Source organism: Mixophyes fleayi, chromosome 12, assembly GCF_038048845.1.
Source record: "Mixophyes fleayi isolate aMixFle1 chromosome 12, aMixFle1.hap1, whole genome shotgun sequence".
NCBI classification, from domain to species: domain Eukaryota; kingdom Metazoa; phylum Chordata; class Amphibia; order Anura; family Limnodynastidae; genus Mixophyes; species Mixophyes fleayi.
The window spans coordinates 54,180,559-54,202,847 of NC_134413.1; the positions used below are offsets into that span (position 1 = coordinate 54,180,559).

The window sequence follows — 22,289 nt, forward strand, 5'->3', positions numbered from 1 at the left end:
GTTTTTTTTTTATAAATTTGAGAAATAGTTCAATCCTTATCCATGCGATAAGGATTGATAACTATTTTTCCTTTTTGCCGAACATTTATAAATGTGCCCCTTAAGCTGTTAATACTAAATAAAGAGTACTGTAAATAAAAAGTACTGTATAAGTTGGGTTCAGAGGTGATAATTAACGATAGGTTCAGCCACCTGATAGAAACACGTGATAACAATAGTTTCCTACCAGTCTGGGTTTGGTCTTAGCCAGTTTATCTTCGTGTCTACGTCATACTATGTTTTCCTGAGATGACAGTGTCTCTACAAGTGAAAGAGATTACTCAACTCCCCATTCTCTGTGACTCAGGTATAGGGGGAGGGGGCTCAGGTGTATAGTTTCACTTCCTGCTTATCTCCCGGCTCCTCCTTGGCTGGAAGCTTCAGTCAGATACGCGATACACCTGGCTGGCAGGTGACTGGTTAAAGGTGGATACCTGGCGATAGTCAACACCCATCGCAGTTTCTTCTGAAACTTACAGAGGACACGGACAAAGGGGAAGTGATTACTTAGGGGGTACAAAGATAAACTTGGAAGCTCATAAGGGTAAATTCTGCTGATCGGAAGTATATTTTGCCCCCACCGGAATGCTGCGTGATTTCCCGTGTAGAAACGTCCACACCTAAACCGAAGAAAGGCAAAGACTACCGGAGGGGCCTCCTTTCACGAGAACCATAGGATATAATCATCTGATACAGAAAAATCGGGAATCGCCTTTAAAATCGGGAGTTTCTTGAATAGAAAGTATTTCGAGACCATAATCGAAAGGAATCTGAAGGGTTTAATTTAAAACAAACAAACAAACAAACAAACCCTGATCAGTGTCAGAAGTTCCTGTTCCCTGTGGTTACTTCTTAGTGAATATGTTTTTTTCACGTTACATGTCGCTCATTTAGACCGTGCGTTGGTTCTAAAGGATAGAAGCAGCCGCCATCAGGACTGTGGTCACTGGTGGATCAGTGTCCTTTCCCCAGCAGAATGCGTGTCCTGTGTAGTATTGTGGCTCTTCTAGGAGTCTTACAACTGGGTTGGTCTGATTTCAATGAACAGACCTGTCTGGACAACTTCACGAAGGGCATGCCCAACTTTGTGCTGGAACTGAACGACTCTATGAGTAGTGGAGCAACATTCCTTGGCTCCCCCAACCTAGACCGGGGTAGACACTGTATGTCTGCTTGCTGCAGAGTACAAGGATGTAATCTGGCTCTGGTTGATTTGGTACAGGGGCATGATGACCTTATCAAATCTTGTTTCCTACTCAACTGCGTCTATAAGCAGGAATTTGTCTGCAAGTTCGTTAGGAAGACGGGATTTGTCAACTATGTTACATTGGACGTCCACAACAAGTTTTTGCATCGGAGGGAAGACCATGAAGGTAACAATCTACTTACTGTTGCAGATTATGCCTAAGTAATACCACCATTAAACACTTGAGGTCATTTGAGAAAGTGTAAACCAGTTGTCTCCTTTAGTGCAAATGTTATTTTTGCCCTGTTGTTGTGCAGATGTTTTTTGTTTTTAAATCAATGCATTTGGTTTTGATTCCATAAGCTTGGCATTTGCATGTAAGAATGGTGGGGCAATGCAGGAGGGCAAACTTTGTGTGTCATCCTGGGAGGAGCAAAATGGATCAGTGGCAATTAAATGCCAGCTAGGTGCACTTATGTGCCTAATTTTAAGTCCACATTCAAAAATCAAACTTAATTTTCCAGAGCAAGCTATGTAAGTTAAGAAGGTGGGGATGGCACACTTATGGTGGCGATCCCTGGTTAGCGGGTAGGATTGCCATCTTTTTGGGAACACTGGTATTCCTCTTTTCTGTTATGTTTGTCTTGTTAAAAATAATTACACTGTATCTTCTGTTTACCAGCTAAGATGGGAAATTACTGGTCAGATGACAGCCCCCTTTATTCATGGGCATTCACAGAGCCCCCAGCTCACTAAGGGGCCTATTTATCAAAGATCTTCCTCCTAATTTAGAGGTAAATCCCAGAAAACCGTAGTTTTCGGGGATCAACTGCTAAATTACTATGTATTATTGGAGCATCGCAGCAGATATCTCAGCTATCTGCTGCTTTGCATTTCTCTTCGTTTTACTGAGCACTCCACATAACAGTGTATGGGAAGTGCTCAGTAACGCTATGTATTAAAATCTAGCTATAGAAATGTTTCTCTTTTTCTACATGTTAATGTACGCCATCTGAAGCTGGCGCCATCTGAAGCTGGCATACATTAACATATCTGAAATCTATCGCAGCTGTCAGCTCTGCTCTGAAGAGCAGAACTGGACAGCACATGTGTGGAGGGATCCTGTGATCCCTCCCTGTCGCATATCGTACCTTTTGTCTTCCAGGATGTTACTGCGCATGCATCAAATTTTCGGTCGGCACATGCACACTAACAAAAAGAAGAAAAAAAAGAGAAGATCACAGCAGCTTTCAAAATTGAGAAAAGACTGCGATGATCAGGTGAGTCACTTCTCAGGGACAGCAGGTTATCGGCACTGCTGTCCCAGGTTTTTAATACATTATCAAGGAGATAAGGATTGAAAAGTATCAACTGAAAAAAACGAAGGGTCATAAATAGACCCCTAAAGGAGAAAAATGGAAAAAGATGAAAGGTGTGGTTCTAATATGTTTACAGGCAGGACCATACAGTGACTTTCCACCATGTATATTTTGAGCTTGACCTGTAAGAGTGCACTGAAAGTTTTCATGGTGATGATGCCAAAAGCCGTGTAGACATGTTACTTGTTTTGTGCAAAGCGGCCAGTTCGGTGCATTTGTGCAAATCTATTCTGGAACAAATGCTGGCATACTTTATGAAGTACTTCTCCGTTGGGAATCATCAGTAATGGTAATATGTCCACATTAATACTTTACTTTCATTGTGCTGCCATCTTAAACACAGGTTTAAGGGGCCTACTTAAGAATCTCCTAAGAGCTGCAAAAAATGTTATTGGGTAACGCTGCTTTCTATTAAATCGGATTGCAGCCTCTGATATCTGCTGCGGTCTCACTGGCTTCATACACAAGAGATAGGTTTCTATGGTGACTGCTATTTTGTGCGATTTACCAAGTTCTGAAAATTAAATATTTGGTAATGGCCATTGAAGCCTCCAAGGGAGAGCATTGCAGTAGAGGGCTTTTCGTATCCCTCACCGCAGGTTACCTGCTCTTCCCTCCATTTACAATGCACATGCGTGACCTTGGGTCATGTGCAGAGCCACCTTTGCAATAGTAAGCAGTGTTTTAAGATAAGTAAAATCGTCGGGACAGCCTCCTATCGTAAACGCTCCCCCTGGATGATTTTTTGTTAAATGGGCCTGAAAAATCATCTGTCATCTTTTGCCATGACAGATGATCATTAACGGGGCAAAACCCCATTAATTAATAAATTTGCCCCTAAGTATGTGACCTGTGATGTTGCTTTGAAATGTTTAATACATATTTCTTGCATGAATATAATTTAATTCACGAGTGTCTAGAGCGAATATGGTATACATATACATTGTATGACAAAAACATCTTCCTTGTGCTTTCAAAATTCTTAGTGCCCTCTAATATCTCAATAATTTACATGAGTTATCTGTGTTATTTTTAGGAATCTCTTGTGGTTGATAATGGAAGAAAGAGGAGAGGGTTCTGGGTCTTTCTAAAATAATGCAAGCTGACTTTTCACCCCATTGAGTATGTGTGTGATTAGTTTTTAAGTGTGTTTAGGGACATGGGATGAGGTAGTAAGGAAGAGGACAGAGGCAGAAAGAGAAACGTGAGTAATATTGGAGATGAGGTGGATGACTAGAATCCCAGAGGGGTTTATTTCAGACAGCATCACCAAATGTGGGACAGGGTATCTCACAAGCGCCAACACAACAGGGAGACATCCGGGTAGATTGCGTGTAATCTATGGGGGACCAGATAAAATTAGCAAAAATGCAGAGAAAATATATTAACACCTATCACGGTTTTAGCTATATTTAGGTGAATTTTGTCTCAGTCCTCCGGAGAGAGTATATCCCCCATATTCTCCTTCCATTTGAGTTCATGAGGCTCCTTGGAGTGGCGTTTGTGTTGCAAATTAAGCCGATAGAAAGTGGAGATAAGACCTCTAGAGCAGAGTTTCTTAACCTCAGTCCTCACGCACCCCCAACAGCTCATGGTTTTTCAGGATTTTGTTAATCATGCACAGGTGACTGTCTACTTGGCTGGGTCAGTAATTATCCCACCTGTTCCACAGACAGAAATCCTCTAAAACATGAGCTGTTGTAGTTCAGTGAGGTTGAGTTAAGAAACGCTGCTCTAGAGGAAGAGCAGAGGGACTCTAGGGGGATGAAGTCTGGTGAATGTCCGTCACTGTACGTCTGGTGTCATAAAAATGGTGAAGCTGTAAAAAAAAAAACACGAACGAGGGGATACGGTATTGTGTGTGTAGGTCGGCAAATGTGGGAGATAGTTGAATGGAGGCTATGTCATTATGAAATTTAATGTCGTGCCTATCCAGAATGGAAATTGAGTCGGGTGAGTGCCTGGGGGTGGGGAGGAAGGATTATTCCACATGGGAATTATGCACCAGGAGTTAGGACCTAGATCACATTACATCATATTATGGAATTAGCTTGTCATCAAGAATGCTAGGGAGGGGGGAAGTTGTAAATGGGGGTGGGTGCTGAGGTTTCAGCCACAGGAGTGACGCAGGAGAATAAGTGTTGGAGAGAGAGGCTTCAATGTTTACCCAGACCCTGTGGCCGGGAGGTGAATGCTGTAGAAAACACTCGGTGAGCTGAGTGGCTCAGTAATATTTAAGAAAATGGGGGACTCTGAGTCCTCAGTCCTGTGAAGGCTTATGAAGGATGTTCATGCAAATTCGTGACTTTCTTGATGACTAGATGAATTTAGTGGCCAGTTGTTTAAGTTTAAAGGAGTTTGCAGGGACTTTAAGGGGAAGGGTTTGGAATAAGTACAGAAGACTCGGGAGGACATTCATTTTAAGAGAATTTATGCGACTTATCCAGGAGATTGTGAGTTTATCCCATTTGAGGAGTTCGGATTTAATAGTCGCAAAGAGAGGCAGAAAATTTGCAGCGGATAATCGTTCATTCGTATGAGTCAGATAGATCCCTAGGTATTACAATTTAGTGGATTGCCAGCGAAAGTCAAAGCTAGACTTAAGGCCTTGCAATTGAGCCAGAGGGACATTGAGGTCTAAGATGGGTAAGGTTAGGGAGAGATATGAGAGTATTGGTAAGGGAAAGCTTATATTTAGAGGGGCCAAGTCTGATGGCTCATATGTCAGGGTTAAGCCTAATTTTGCGGGCCAAGGGGTTGGATCATGAGGGCGAATATGGGGGGGAAAGTGGGCATCCCTGGTGGGTGTCGATTTAGATTGCGAAGGAGGAGGCTTGAAAGTCATTGACCAAAAGAGATGCAGTGAGATTGAAATACAGAGATGCTACAGCACGCCAAAACGGACCCCCCATGGCTGTCACATATATGTCCACCTCACCCTGTGAAACACCTTTTCGGCATCCAAAGCAGAGTGGGAGTGCCGCGCAGGTTGAAAATGTAAGTTGGGTCAATAGCATGACGTATGTTATCCAAAGCATGGTGGCACCATACAAACACCACTGGATGTGGATGGACCAGTGAGGTAATTACACAGTTTAGGCGGTTAGCCAGGATTTTTGCGAACAGTTTAAGATCCACATTTATAAGTGATATAGGCCTATAGTTAGTACAAGATTGAGGGTCCTGACTAGGCTAAGGAATCGCCACAATGTCTGCACGGGTAGTGGCCGGGTCTAATTTGGAGCTTAGAAGCATGTAATTGAAAAGCTCTAGAAGCATGGGCATGAGGGGAGCCACAAAAGTTTTATAATTGCCGTAAAGCCGTTGGGACCAGGGGCTGAGGCATTTCTCAGTTAATTGATAGTCTGGCCAATTTCTTCCGTAGTGATGGGTTTTTTTTCCAGAAGATCGGATTGTACTGCGGTGACCTTGGGCAGATGGTGGGGGAAGACAGGAAATCCGAGATCTTGGATTGCAGAGCTTCCAGGTTGGTAATATGGGGTTTAAGGTTATAAAGTTTAGAGTAGAAATCCTTAAAGGTATCAGATATACCCTTAGGATTGTATGTTGGGTCGCCAGAAGGGGTTTTAATACAGGAAATATGATCGCGCGTGTGCGTTTATCTCTCAATTTCTGTGCCAGTATTCTAAACACCCGATTTCCCGTCTCATAATATTTTTGCTGTAGCCACTGAAGGGTTTTGGTGGCTTTTTTTTTTTTTTTTTTTTTTTTTTTTTAGAAAGCAGTTGCCTGCCCAGGGAAATTAATTTAAGACTGGTTTTGCGATTCGTTGCTGAGAGGACATTTGCAATTCCAGTTCCGTTATGGGAGCAAATTCGGTCCTGTGTCTTGGAAATTATATTCTTATAGTCAAATTTATTTAATTGCACCATATAAAAGGCTTCTAACATTACAAGATTCAGTTACAGTTATGAGAATTGAAATACCATTATAATGTACTTATGTTGTCTGTATTGTAATTTATGTTGGGGTGTGTGTGTATGTATATGAGTGTTGTCATAGAGATGTAAATGACAGCACTTTTGATTGTCACTTCATAGGGTACGTGTGATTCATACACTTCATAATACATCTAGATATGACAGACATACGAGTCTTAAACTTATAGAAGATATTTGTGGGATTATTATATCCATTATTTTATAACTATAAGCCAGTTTAATACTTTGTGTGTAGAATGAATAAATCTATCGTTGCTCCACAGCTACTCAATCTTCATTGATCAGAGCTAATTTTGGCAACTGTGTGCGTGTGTGTATATATGTGTAATATATATATATATATATCTATCTATCTTGCCTCCGTTCATAAATATGCTTTTGGAAGACAAGAAATAAATGAATCGGTATGAATTTAAATGTGCCCCCCAGTATTAGTCCTTATAGCACCCCCCTCCCCCCCCCCCCTTCCCCAGATTCGCCACACACCCCTGCGGCCGTTTACAGGACCGTATCAGCTGCTCTGATTGTTCTGCACACTGCAGCATTGCAGGCAAATCTCTAGGTCCGCCCCTGACTCTGATGTCGTTTGTGTAGTCAGAGTTGTAAAGCTATGTTACAACCTAAAGCTGCTTTTTTTTTTTTTTTTTTTTTCTGGAGTTCTGTGGTTTATTGTACAGCCCTGGTCTAAGAATGCAATGTAGGAGGTGTGCAATGAGAGTGACATTCAGAAGTTGCAGGCGTTGCAGTTAAATAAACAGTAACAGGTTTGTTTTTGTTTTCTTGTGTTAAGGCCTCTTACCCACTAGCATTAAATGCCTACAATACAATGGAACCCTTTGTACCAACGTATTGTGTTTTTCTTACTCTGGTCACCATTGTGTTTTTGTTTTTTATAAAAAAAACAAAACACTACTTGCTCCATATAGTGACCTCCCAAATGCAAGTAAAAACACTACCGGACATGCTATTTCACATGTTTAAATTTTCATTTTTAAGCACCAATCAAATCAGTTGGTGGCTGGACTCTGCTGGATAAAGCTGTAACGAGAGAGCTGCTTTGTGTCAATTGAGGGTTAAATACCCTCATAGTCCCACAGAGAGCTCAATAGAAATGTGCTATAAGAGAACACCAGAGACAGATCTGTATGGTGGCGGATACAAATATATGCCTATCGCTATCATTTTCAGGGCTGTTTCTCCAATGAGGTGAGAAGCTTGTTTCTGGTGCCACCATCCCTAGGGGCTTCACAGAAGAAGTTATTGTCTCCTGGACCCAACATTCTTTTCCTTGTCTGCCCTTTTGCTCTGGTCATTGGGCTCTCCTTACACCTGCAGTGGTTGGATTGGAGAAGGTAGCGTGCAAAACTACCTACTGCAGCTGAATGGAGCAGAGCACCCTAGTTTTTCTTGAATTTGCACTTTTATTTTTTGATCATTTAGTACATTTAGCTAGATAGTCTAATGTTCCAGTTCACTTTTTAGTGGCACCACTGAGATTAAATAAATTGCAGTTATAAACTCCTATGAAACAGTGCCTTGGTTGCCAAAATATCAAAACAAATACAAGCATATGTTTGTTCTAAATATATTGCATAGCAACACCAAAGTATCTTTTAAACATTGTAGTACTTTTAAACTTGTTTTATTACATTTTTTTTAAATGGCTTTCAATAATGTTCCCTCTTTATGAACACATTCAATATATTACACATTTATTTGTCAGCTATATGCTTAAGTCCATGCTCCATTTTATAGCCTTTTATGTTTCAAAATGTTGTTTTTAAATATGAAGCAAATTGGATACAGAGGTCAAGCTGCAGAGTGAAAGTAAATTTACTGCCCTTTAAAAGTGTCAGCTAGCGCCTCTAGCGCATTCATTCAGTGTGCTGTGATCGAGAATTTGGAACCAAATGCAAAAGTTAATGAAATTGGAGACCTGCAGATGTTAACATGTAAAAGTCATGCTAAAGTGTATTGTCTAGTCGTACTGTAGAGTGGCACTGCCAGCATTGTCATGAGAGGTTACAAAACAAAAAATGTTAGCGTGTGCATTGTGTCTGTACACATTATGTGATGTATATGTAAACAGGGAGGTCCTAACAAGGCAACATTATTTTACCAGGTGCCAGCTGTCGCCAATTTACAGTTCTGCAATTGATTCACTCATCTGTTTAGCACATGGTATGATCTTTATGGCTATTTATAGACTATTGCCTATTGTATGTCAGTGAATGCAGGATTTCATTTCTGTTTTTGCACTTCACAAATTTGTTTGCAGTTCAGGAAAGAGAAAAAAAAAACCAAGGTTTGATACATTTGCCTTTTATATTTGTGTATATATCTTACTTACCGACTCTGTTCTCCCTCTGGGAGATCCAGGAGGGGAGGTGAAGTGCGACTGAGGAGGGGTGCGAGTCCCCCGTCTTGCCCACTTTACTAGGAAGAGGACTAGTGACAAACGTTTTAGTGTGGAAAAAATGCTGCAAAGTAAGAATGCTTTCAAAAATAGAAGTGTTTAATAGTTTATTTTGATCAGTTAACAAAATGCAAAGCGAATGAAGAGAAATCTAAATCAAATCAATATTTGGTGTGACCACCCTTTGCCTTCAAAACAGCATTATCTTGTATTAGTATTAATGATTTTAATTTGAATTTTGCTGCTAACCGTAATCTCCATAGTATAGCGTACCTAGCCCTGATTTTATCGGGTGGAAATAACAAGGTAGAAACTAAAAATTTCATAAAATCAGTAGATAATAATAGTTACCTCCACTAGAATAGTGGACAAGTTAAAAATAAAAAAAATTCTGGAAAAGTAACATGCCGTATTCTCAATTCTACAGGATAAAGAATAATTGCAGTAGTGAATCCCAATGTAAGGAACAACTATCCACCTATGCGCACCACTTTAAAGGCAGGGGCTATCCTGATAAGCTTATCACAGATACTGTAAATAAAATTGAAGGGGGTAAGAAGAGCAGATTTACTACAATATACAGATAAGGAAAAGGACATTGTCCCCTTCATTACAAATTACAACTGTTGTGAACATAGAATTAGATCTGCAATTGCCAAACATTGGCACATTTTGAGGATGGACCCGATATTCGTTAATATTATACCAGAAAAACCAGAAAACATCTTTCGAAAAAACAAAAATCTAAATGACACTTTAGTCCCAAGCATGTTACCATATTTGAGCCATAAAACCTTTTTGGGATTTAAATGGGTTCAATAAGTGTAATTTATTGCAATATTTGTAAATTTGTAAGCTAAAAGAAACTTTTTATAATTCTAATAGTTTTAAATTTGATATAAAACAATGACTTGCCAGACATCCTAGGTGATATACCTGCTGGAATGCACTTGTGGTTATAAATATGTGGGCAAGACAATGCAAGCACTCATATTCGGGAGCATATCCACACTATAAGGAAGAAAAAGTGGAAGCCGTTCAGTCTCAAAGCACTTTATTAGCAAACATAACTCAGACCCAAGCCATATTACATTTAAGGCCATTGGCCTCCTTGACCCAAGAGGTGGCGATATTCAATTCAAATTATTCCAAAAGGAGATGGTTTGGATTTTCCAATTGAATACTTTCAACCCCACAATGGCTTTAATGAAGGATACGAAATTGCTTCTTTTTTATGATTACTACCATTTATCCTAAACGTCTATATTCAGTCTGTTTTGGTATTTGATGCTGTTTATGGTCTTAATAATTAACATCCTTCAATGTGCAGTACAGCTATGTTTAATAGTTTACGGATTGATGGTTTTTATAGTTTAACAATTTGTTCAATTTTAATTACATTTTTTATATTTGTTTTTTGTTCCTTTTGATAATTTGGACTACTTTTATATATGCTTGGTTCTTAATTGTATAGGCATTTTAACCCTTTTAAAATGCTTTTATTATGTATTTATCATACTTGCCAACTCTCCCGGAATGTCCGGGAGACTCCCGGGCGAGTGTGGCAATCTCCCGCATCTAGATAATTCTGCCCACTTCCTAGTGAAGTGGGCAGAATTAAGTCCCAAACGCCGCGATTCCCGGTGAATCGACGGGTCCAAAATGACGCCATTTTAGATATTTCTCATGGTGTAGATGATTAGTTCTATTGTGCAATATTCCTCCCTTGGTGAAAAGTCCTTGACTGGCCTCCTTGTGGTATGTGACTCGGGAGACCGCTACCTACATATGCGGTACTAACATGGTTGCAGGAATTTGCGTCCATTCAACCCCAAGAGCATTATTGAGGTATTGCACACAGTCAGTGTTCCACTTAAACAAATGGAACACCTTTGGGATGGAGGCCGGGACTATGTGCAGGTCAGTCAAGTTCTTTCACGGCAAACTCTGGAAGCCATATTGTGATGGACCTTGCTTGTGTACAGGGACATTGTCTAGCTGAAATGGGAAAGGGCCCAATCCATGATGCTTTCGATGAACAGTACTTGTGGTGACGTTGCTTCCGGAGGCAGTTTGGCACTTGGTACAGAGTGTTGTAACTGAGGACAGACTATCTTTACCCTAGTCAGTGCTCTGTGGTCCCATTCTGTTGCAAATGGCTGCAGCTGAAATGGCTAAACACACCAATTAGAAAGGATGTCAACATACTTTTGGTCAATAAGTTGATTGACTATTCCTTAGGCAGACGTGCATAGTAGGATAAAAAGGTGTGCGAAAACAAGGCTCAGCTTGCTGCCTCTGCAATTCTGAAGCCAAGACCCTTTCAACAAATCTATTTTTCTACACCGTATAGTGAAAATTGTCACAGGGGTGCCGTGGCCAGGGGGAAAAAACGTACCAATTTGGCGGCGCCTGGGACCCTCCTCCCAAAAGCATCCTCCTCGCTTCTCACTGAATGTCGGGGCATAACATCACGTTCGACATATTCAGTGAGCAGCGGCTGGAGAAAGGAGGATGCTGGGTCCCAGGCACCGCCGGATTGGTAAGAAGAAAGAAGGCCAAGTATGGTAAGTAAAGAAATGGTGATAGGAAACAGCAATAGAGGGGCAAAAGAATGGAGGGGGGGGGTTCAGTGTGATGATATTTGTACAATGTTTTATTTTGTTTGATCGTATTCCTCTTAATGGTAGCTGTAAATTATTCTTTGACAGAAATATAATTGAAAAAAATATATAAAAATATTCTTTTCCCTTGGTTTTATGTGTATTATTTTTGCAAACAACTTACTAAGTATTTCTGTCCTGACCTAAATACTTATTACGTTATATTGACCCAACTACTTATAAAACGGGACTGCTCGGTAATTTATTTTGGAGGGGTGCCTTGAAATAATTATGGAGTCTAAGGGTGCCGTGAACTGAAAAGGTTTGGGAACTACTGCATTAAGACAATGTCTCTGGGCAGCTGAGAGATGCTCTCTTTCCTGGTCTTTCCGCTGGCCAAGCAAGTCCTGGGGCCCTCTGTGTGTGCTTGAGGTGGTATGCCGGCTTGGGCATGCACCTTGAATCTGGAAGCCCAGACTTGGACTTCTAGGTCCTCCGGCTAACTCCATCCTGAGATGGTGTTTTCAATCGGAGGAAAGCTTTTATCGCCACTGCCCTTGAGAAATAGGAGGCCCCTGTGATGGCTGCCTGTTGACTATCGCATTTACTGACAGAGGGCTTTGGTATATGGAGAAGGACCTAAATCCTGTGAAAATTCATTTTCACAGGATTTAGGGCTGATTTCCCTTTAATAAATAGATCCCCTTAAAGTTTATCCGGCAAATAAGAGAAGTATTTCACACATAAAGGATATCGCGATTAGTATAATATTTAAGTTGTCCTATTTGTGCAGCTTAAAAAAGCTATTGTTGGATGACCTGCTTTTATCATAATTTTCCTAAAATAACTGGCTAATTTATTAGTCTTCTATGTTTCCTAGCAAACCGTTTTCCATACTAAACAAGTCCTAAAACGGACACCTATATTGTACACATTACCCATTTGTCAACTATCTTGTAAAAACCATTGTTTTTATTGTATTTTCATGTGAATATGCACAGAACACCCCTGAACATTGTTGGTAAAAACACAAAAGGATATAACAGCTCTTCCATAAAGAATCAATTAGTCTGTTTTGTGCCAAATAAAATGATTCCTAATTACAGCAGATGTTGCTCTGCACTGGCCACACCGTAGAGGAAATGGCTGTATGGTTGGTAGGGGGATGAAGGTGAGTGGAAGAAATGACTCATGTAAGGTTTATTTATGACCTCATATTTGTTTGTAACTGGAACAGTTGGTAAACTTGACTACTATCAAGTGAACAATTAAGTTTCTTTTCTCTTATAAGGCTGTCTTTCTATTGCTGTGATTAAACCTAAAGGTTTTTTCTTGTTTCTTTTTTGTTCTCCGATCACCATGCTTTATCAATAAAATATCTCCAGTGCATCTGAACTAGGGATGTGCACCGGCGACTTTTGAGGTTTTGTGTTTTGGATCCGGATTTTCGTTATTTTTGAGGTTCGGATTTGTCTCGCAAAACACTTGACGAAAGGTCTCGGTTCGGATTTAAGGTATTGGATTCGGATTTTTTTTGAAAAAAACATAAAAAGTTTAAAAATCAAGTTTTTGGGCTTATTTTCCCTCCTAGGCTATTATTAACCTCAATAACATTCAATAACAAGCATTTCCACTAATTTACAGTGTATTCTGAACACCTCACAATATAGTTATTAGTCCAAAACGTTGCAACAAGGTATCTTTCTGGACTGCGTAGAGGAGTGGGTCACCACAATATATTATAAACCCTGAACTTTTATGATTCGCACCAATAATTGTACCTGGACTGCGTAGAGGAGTGGGTCACCACAATATATATTAAAAACCCTGAACTTTTATGATTCGCACCAATAATTGTACCTGGACTGCGTAGAGGAGTGGGTCACCACAATATCTTAAAAACCCTGAACTTTTATGATTCGCACCAATAAATGTACCTGGACTGCGTAGAGGAGTGGGTCACCACAATATATATAATAAGAAAACCATCAACTTTTATGAATCGCACCAATAAATGTACCTGGACTGCGTAGAGGAGTGGGTCACCACAATATATTAAAAACCCTGAACTTGTATGATTCGCACCAATAATTGTACCTGGACTGCGTAGAGGAGTGGGTCACCACAATATCTTAAAAACCCTGAACTTTTATGATTCGCACCAATAATTGTACCTGGACTGCGTAGAGGAGTGGGTCACCACAATATCTTAAAAACCCTGAACTTTTATGATTCGCACCAATAATTGTACCTGGACTGCGTAGAGGAGTGGGTCACCACAATATCTTAAAAACCCTGAACTTTTATGATTCGCACCAATAATTGTACCTGGACTGCGTAGAGGAGTGGGTCACCACAATATCTTAAAAACCCTGAACTTTTATGATTCGCACCAATAATTGTACCTGGACTGCGTAGAGGAGTGGGTCACCACAATATCTTAAAAACCCTGAACTTTTATGATTCGCACCAATAATTGTACCTGGACTGCGTAGAGGAGTGGGTCACCACAATATCTTAAAAACCCTGAACTTTTATGATTCGCACCAATAATTGTACCTGGACTGCGTAGAGGAGTGGGTCACCACAATATCTTAAAAACCCTGAACTTTTATGATTCGCACCAATAATTGTACCTGGACTGCGTAGAGGAGTGGGCACTGGGCACCACAATAAAATATATAAAAAACCTTCAACAGATCTGCATTACACTACACATACGGCTGCTCCTCCATCCTCTCCATCATATACATGTTGGAGTTTTAGCGTGTGACAACCTCTTGTTTTTGATAATGTCAGTGCATTTTGAATATTTTTCAATTTGCCCCACACCACTGAATGTACTTTATCTATGATACGCAATACGCATCTATCTATCTTGACTGCGTAGTGTGGTGGCCCCGGTACACAATTTGATACCAGGGCCACAATACCTCCTCCAAACATGGTACAGACAATTCGTCATTGAGATCCCAGACAGACAGGGTCGAAGTGTTATTGTTTGACTTTGTAAACCCAAAAAAATGTCCCTGTTGCACATAGTCGTGCAATGAAGACTGACTTTTTCATTTAAAGGCACGATCTTTAAAGTGTAGTGTTTGTAAGTCTAAGTCATATTATACTTTTGGTAAAATTGGTTTATTTTGTTCCTCTTTATGGTAATTAATTAGTAATAGAATTAAAGTAGGAAATAGAATTAAAGTATGAAATAGAATTAAAGTAGGAAATAGAGTGGTATAGAGTTGTAGTGTGGTATAGATAGAGTGGTCCACACAATATAATAATAAAACCCTCAACTGGTCTGAATTCCACCAAACAAGTATCTGGACTGCGTAGTGGGGTGGCCCCGGTACACAATTTGGTACCGAGGCCACAATATAATTAAAAAATTGGGCATCAACTGTCACCGTTGTTTAATATCTGATACACCTAAATATGGACTGCACAGTGGAGTGGCCCCGGTAGTAAATTTGGTGCCGGGGCCACAATACCTCCTCCAACTTCCAAGTGTAGTGTTTATAAAAACACACAGTGTCGAAGTGTTATTATTAGTTGACTTTCTTAACCCTAAAATTGTCCCTGTTGCAAATATTCGTGCAATGGACAGTTACTTTTCTATTGAAAGACTCAAGCTTTCAAGTGTAGTGTTTATAAAATATAAACAACAATACAGTAGTTTTAGAGCACGTCAATACCTCTTGTTTTAAATTATGACACGGCATTTTACTTTTGGTTTAATTTCTTGAATTTTTTTACATTTGGTTTTACTTTTTGAACATGGCAAACGACTGTTGCTTGGTCATATAATGCAAAAAAAAAAGTTCCAAGATGGAATTGTCCTTGGGCCCTCACACCCACCCTTATGTTGTTGAAATAGGACATGCACACTTTAACAAACCAATCATTTCAGCGACAGGGCCTACCAAACAACTTTGGCTGAAATGATTGGTTTGTTTGGGCCCCCACACCAAAAAAGCTATTCATCTCTCCCTGTACAGACTAAACAGGCTCTACTGAGGCAAGATGTCGTCCTCATCCTCAACCTCTGATTCCTCTCCCCCTACAGTGTGTACTTCCTCCTCATCACACATTATCAATTCGTCCCCGCTGGACTCCACAACCACAGGTCCCTCTGTAGTATCTGGAGGGCAGTGCTGTACTTCATTGAGGAATTGATTATTCATTTTTATAAACATCATTTTTTCAACGTTGTAAGGAAGCAACCTCCTTCGCCGCTCACTGACCAGGTTCCCCGCTGCACTAAAAACTCTTTCCGAGTACACACTGGAGGGGGGACAACTCAGGTAAAATAGAGCCAGTTTGTACAGGGGCTTCCAAACTGCCTTTTTTTCCTGCCAGTAACAATATGGACTGTCTGACATGTCTACTTGGATGGTGTCAGCAAAGTAATCATCCACAATTTTTTCTATTGTGACAGCATCCAATGCAGCGACAGTAGACATGTCTGCAATGGTTGGCAGGTCCTTCAGTCCGGACCAGATGTTATCAGCATCCCCGCCAGTGCCTCTTTTGGGAAAACTGAGCTTTTTCCTCGCAGCCATAGATGTGGAAGAAAATGAGGGTGGAGCTGTTGGCATGTCACGGTCCTCTTCAGAGGACAATCTCCTGACCAGCAGGTCTTTGCACCGCTGTAGACTTGTGTCCGCCGGAAACAGAGACACAACATACGCTTTAAACCGAGGATCGAGCACGGTGGCCAGAATGTATTCCTCTGACTTTAAAAGAGTGACCACCCTCGGATCCTGGCAAAGCGTACGAAGGGCTACATCCACAAGAGCTACATGCTTGGTGTAATCGCAATGGCTTACCAGCTCCTCCCTCACTTTCTCCAGCTGCTTCTGCAACAGCCTGATCAGGGGAATGACCTGACTCAGTCATATAGTCCTTCGTTTGCCCAGAACCACTTGTCCACATGTCCGTGGTTAAGTGGACAGTGGGTACAACCGCATTTTTAAGAGCACTGAGGACACTTGATCGTACTTCTCTGTACATTTTTGGTATCGCCTGCCTAGTGAAGTGGAATCTCGAGGGGATTTGGTACCGGGGACACAATACCTCCATCAACCCTCTAAATCCCACTCCACTGATGGCGGACACCGGGCGCACGTCTAACACCAACATTGCAGTTACAGCCGCAGTTATACGCTTTGCAATAGGGTGACTACTATCGTATTTTGTGGTCATAGCAAACGACTGTTGGACGGTCAATTGTTTTGTGAAAGACTTAGCGGTCTTACGACTTCCCCTCTGGGAAGATGACCGACTAACAGCAGCAACAGCAGCAGTGGCAGTAGTAGGCGTACCGCTGCAGGATTCCTCGGATGAATCCCGTATTGAGGAGGACTCAGTCTGGCTGCTGACTTGGGCTGCAGGACTGAATCTGATGGAGATTGTGGAGGAAGTTGACGAGGAGGGTGTTGCTGGTGTGTCTCCAACTGGACCACGGGATTTAGGTGTCCCTGTACCGATGAGGGTCCTAGCCCCAGTTCCTGAACTAACCACTGAACTATGAAGGTTATTCAGGTGACGTATAAGGGAGGATGTTCCTAGGTGGGCAAGATCCTTACCCCTGCTTATTTGAGCTTTACATAAGCTACATATTGCCATACATTGGTTGTCTGGATTTGGATAAAAATAACTCCAGACCGAAGAGGTGCATTTTTTGGTCTTCTGACCAGGCATGACGATGGGCTTTTTCATCCCATGGACATCAGCTGTTTCCCCCCCTGGTGCCTCATTTACAATAACCACATCACCATCCTCATCATCAAGTTCCTCCACAGCGCCAGCTACATCATCAATAGGCTCCTCCCGAGCCACCTCTTCCCGTACAGTGATGGGAAGGTCAGGCTTGACAACCACCAACACCCTTGGACTCGCCTAGGGGATTTGTGATAATTTCTCTTTAGAAGGCAGAGTTGTTTGCTGTTTTGTTGCTGACAGCATAACTCTCTTCAATTTTTTGTAGGGGGGGGAGGAGGAGGAGGGCTAAGATCCGTGGGTGAAGCTGAACCACTAGTCATGAACACGGGCCAGGGCCTAAGCCGTTCCTTGCCACTCCGTGTCGTAAATGGCATATTGGCAACTTTACGTTTCTCCTCAGATGATTTTAAGTTTCTCTTTTTGCTACTTTTTCTTAACTTGGGCTTTTTGGATTTTACATGCCCGGTACTACGAGATTGGGCATCGGGCTTGGAAGACGACGTTGATGGCATTTCATCATCTATGTCATGACTAGTGGCAGCAGCTTCAGCATTAGGAGGAAGTGGGTCTTGATCTTTCCCTACTTTATCCTCCAAATTTTTGGTCTCCATTATATGTAGCACAAGATACTGCAGAATGTATGAACTTGGTAATATTGCAGTACCAATGGACTTATAAATTATAATGCTGGATTGGTTTTGCAAATTTGGTTATAATTATTATATATTTTTTTTTTTTTTAAATTTTTTTTTTTTTTTTTTACTTTTTTTTTTTTTTTAAAAAACTTGGGAATAGTGGGGAAATAACTATGCCCTTAGAAGCACAGAGCACAGGACACAGCACCACTGGACTGAACAGGACACAGCACAGGACCCAGCAGCACCACTGACCTCAGAAGGACAGAGCACAGCACACAGCACCACTGGACTGATACTGCAGAACACAGCACAGCACAGCACAGAACTAAACAGCACAGAACTAAACAGCACAGAGGACCACCTAACACACCCCCCCTCTACCCTGATCAATGCCCGAGTGAAGATGGCGGCGACTAGCGGGGAATTTATAGGATCCGAGTATCGCGAGATCCGACAACGGGATTATGAGTCAGAGCCTCAATTTCACTTTTGAATTTGGCGCCAATACCCGGATCTGTCTCGGATCCGACTCGGATCCGCAACGTTCGGGTGGGCTCGGATTTCATAAATCCGAGTGCGCTCATCCCTAATCTGAACGATATTCGGCTTCCTCAGCATTTCTGGCGGTAAGCGTTAACTTGCTGCTTCTCAAGGGCAGTCTGTGCATGCGTGACCCAGCTATTCAGTTCACACATGCACAATGGAACTGAAAATAACTTTAAAGACACTTTGTGAAAATATTAAGGGAAAACTTTTTTTTTTTTTTTTTTAAAGAATTCTCGTGAAAAAGTGATTTATTTAAATAATAATGGTGGGACTATATAAATTATGGTAAAAGTAACACATATGCCTTTGCAAGTGGGGGTGGGTTTTATAAAATGTTCCACCCCGCCCCCCCAAAAAAAAATCTTAAATAAAAATAACATTCATAGGGGCACATTTATCGATCTTATCATAAAGTGAAAAATAGTTTTCAATCCTTACCGCATTTATAAGAATTGAACTATTTCTCACAGTTATGAGAAACTGCAGTTCCGATAAACTGCTGTTTCTGTGATAAAAAATCACACTTACCCCACCTCTTCGGAACGCTATGTCTACGGCTCTCCCCCTGGTCCTCTTCATTTTTCTTTACACTGTAATTGCGCATGTGCAGTTCAAAGAGCTGCACATGCGCACAGACATCTCCGCTCTGTCTCTGCAACTATCGTTGCAGAGAGCGAGCGGTGAGTGACAGGGAGGGATCATGTGATCCCTCCACACATGCTCTGCTCTTCGCTGACAGCTGAAGCTGGCGTACATTGTGACAAGTTACCAAAACAAACTTTTTTTCGACTAGGACTGTTTTATTCAACTAGGACTTCAATGTTACATCTTTAGTGGATCTCAAAAATAGTTGCAGCAGCCTTTCATAATATTTTATTTGTCAAACATAATTCAGGAAATGATTACTTTATTCTCTGAATTGCTGTGCAATCTATTCAAATTCCAAATCCCACTCTTTAGTTTAAGTGACTAGAAAGCCGACCGGAACATGGCTATGGAAGGGTTGGGTACTTTCAGGGGAAAAAGTTTGAAAAGCTGATGTGGTGACTCATGGTGAGTGGGAAGAGATAATGGGCACATGGGAAAGACTAGAATGAAATGTGCTTCCATTTAGTCGTCCACTGACTAGGGCTACATACCCACTGGTGCTTGAAATATTCACGGTCTCATTTATTATAATTTTTTTTTTTTTTTATATATTTCACATCCTTTTATGTTCACATAATTTAACCCCATAGGGTATGTAGCCTTATGCTGGCTACACACATGCGTTGCCAAATAAGCTGTGTAATTAGACTACTGAATTGCCCAATCTGATTGCTCCATGTATGTTACATTTGACAAATCAGAGATTGCTGGATAACTGACTGAGATGTGTCTAAAATGTAAAGGCTTTAGTGGTTCTGTTCTATGGGTGAATAATTGGTGGCTCTCATTATGCATGTTTGTTAACTATTTACTCCATCGTGGTTAAAAACAAGGTGCGAAATTATCAGCTTATTTGCAGCACTGCTGTTGGCTGTTTACAAGAGCACTGCACCATTGTGGCATCAGAAAGTAGTAGTCATAGATATTGCGGGAGACAGAGAAGCTACTAGGACTACATTTACAAACTGTATTAATACATGTCAGGTGAAATCTTCAGCTCATAAGTAGATATGTTAAAATATTATGAATTGGGGAAAATAAACAGTGTGGAGTTCCCTTTTAAGCATCTCGTATTTGCCTCTAGCTTTATTACAATAGACTGTACATAGCATACTTGCCAAATCTCCCAGAATGTCCGGGAGACTCGCAAATTCCAGGTAGGTTTCCTGGACTCCTGGGAGAGTAGGGCACTCTTCCACATCTGCCCGTGGGCAGAATTAGAGCTACAATGATGCAATTCTCAGGGAATTGCATCATTTCGGTCCCGCCCCCACTGTAAAATGACACGTACCCAGCATTATGTAACGGGTGGTCTAAATAATAACGTGATTTGCCAAGCCCCACTCCCAAGATTCACTCCTACTCCCCTCTGGGAACTCCTAGATGTAACCATTAATAGGTTGGCAAGTAAGGTATATAGCCATGTTATACAGAGGTAGATGCAAACTGCTATGAAGTTTCTTGAACATTGTAGAACTGTTTAAATTCAAATCAAGAAGAAGATGCTAGAGAACTGTGAGGACATGTCTTTACTGTGTGGTATATACTGAGAACTGAACATGGCTGAGAGAGAGAAAGATCAGCTTTGCAGCAGCATTTAGGATGGATTGAAGTGTGGATATAGCAGGAGGTTGCAATAGTCAAGACAGGAGATGAGAGAATGGATAAGAGTTCTGGTAGCATGTTGAATAAGAAAAGGGCGTATTCTGGCAATGTTTTTAAGGTGGAGTCGACGGGATTGAGAGAGTCTGGATGTGAGGAATAAAGCAGAAAGCTGTGTCAAGTGTGACACCAAGGCAGCGGGCTTGGGAGACTGAGGAAATTGTGGTGTTATTGACAGTGAGGGAGATTTGAGGGCAGGTGGTGACTCTGACAGGAGGGAAATATAGTAAGCTCAGTTTTGGATATGTTGAGCTTTATGTAGCGTTGGGACATCCAAGTGGAGATAGCAGAAAGTCAGTTGATTACACGAGGGGAAGAGAGGTCAGAGGAAGAGATATAGATTTGCGTGTCAGGTGGTATTGGAGGCCGAATTAGTGCCCCAAGAGAAGAGGTGTGTAGTGAAAAAAGTAAAGGGCCAAAAACAGAGCCTTGTGGGACCCCAAAAGATAGTTTTAGTGGAGGGCAGGATTTGCCAGAGCACTGAACACTGAAGGAGCAGTTTGATAAGTTGGAAGTGAACCAGGAAAGAACTGTGTCACGAAGACTCATCACCATTTATTTATATAGCGCTACTAATTCCGCAGCACTGTACAGAGAACTCGCATCAGTCCCTGCCCCATTGGCGCTTACAGTCTAACTTCCTTAACATAGAGACACACACACACACGTCAATTTGATGGCAGCCAATTAACCTACTAGTATATTTTTAGAGTGTGGGAGGAAACCGGAGCACCCAGTGGAAACCCATGCAAACACAGGTAGAACATACAAACTCCACACAGATAAGGCCATGGTTGGGAATTGAACTCGCGACCCCAGCGCTGTGAGGCAGAAGTGCTAACCACTAAGCCACCGTGCTGCCCAATGGAGGGAAGGGTGTGTAGGAGAGAAGGGTGATCAATAGTATCAAAAGCAGCAGAGGTCCAGGAGAATATAGAACATAGCATACATCTACAAACATAAACAAGGTAATCGACACTGTATGAGTTTCCTTGCCCGCTCTCAGTATGACCATTATTACTCTGCTGCATGTTATCAAAACGCATTTCTCAAACTGTTTCCTTCTCTTAAATATAGAATAAGCCCTGCTAACCAAGGTACATGGAGACCACCTCTCTCTCCCCCCACCCCCCCCCCCCCTTTCATTCAGAAAATGCAGATTTGGGACATCCCCAACGCAATTAATGCCTTTTAAACAGAAATATGAAGCTATGATCGCCTCTCCCCATGTATGCCATTAATGCAGTTTTTTTTAGGGTTTTTTTTTCCTTTTCCTTTTTCCACCTGTTGGTATTATCAAATATTTATATATCACCAACATATTACTTTACACTTTATATATCCCTCACATCAGTCCCTGTCACAGTGGAGTTTCCAGTGACAGGGGTCTATTTATTAATATGCGGCGATAGGCTCTGCCTGTGGTTACCAGCTGCCTGGAGCCAGGAGTTTGCACAGTGCCTGTAATTGTAAACTGGCCAGAGGA

The 22,289-nt window shown here is 41.4% G+C and overlaps 1 protein-coding gene across 1 annotated transcript in view; it reads left to right on the plus strand.

Moving 5' to 3' along the window:
- Positions 1 to 715: 715 nt before the first annotated feature.
- The window catches only part of SPINT1 (serine peptidase inhibitor, Kunitz type 1), a 41,569-nt gene continuing 19,995 nt past the window's right edge, over positions 716 to 22,289 (plus strand). The window contains exon 1 of the mRNA XM_075192799.1: positions 716 to 1,412. Within this exon, the coding sequence (XP_075048900.1) occupies positions 1,016 to 1,412 (397 nt within the window). The 5' untranslated portion in view covers positions 716 to 1,015. The remainder of the gene's footprint in view (positions 1,413 to 22,289) is intronic.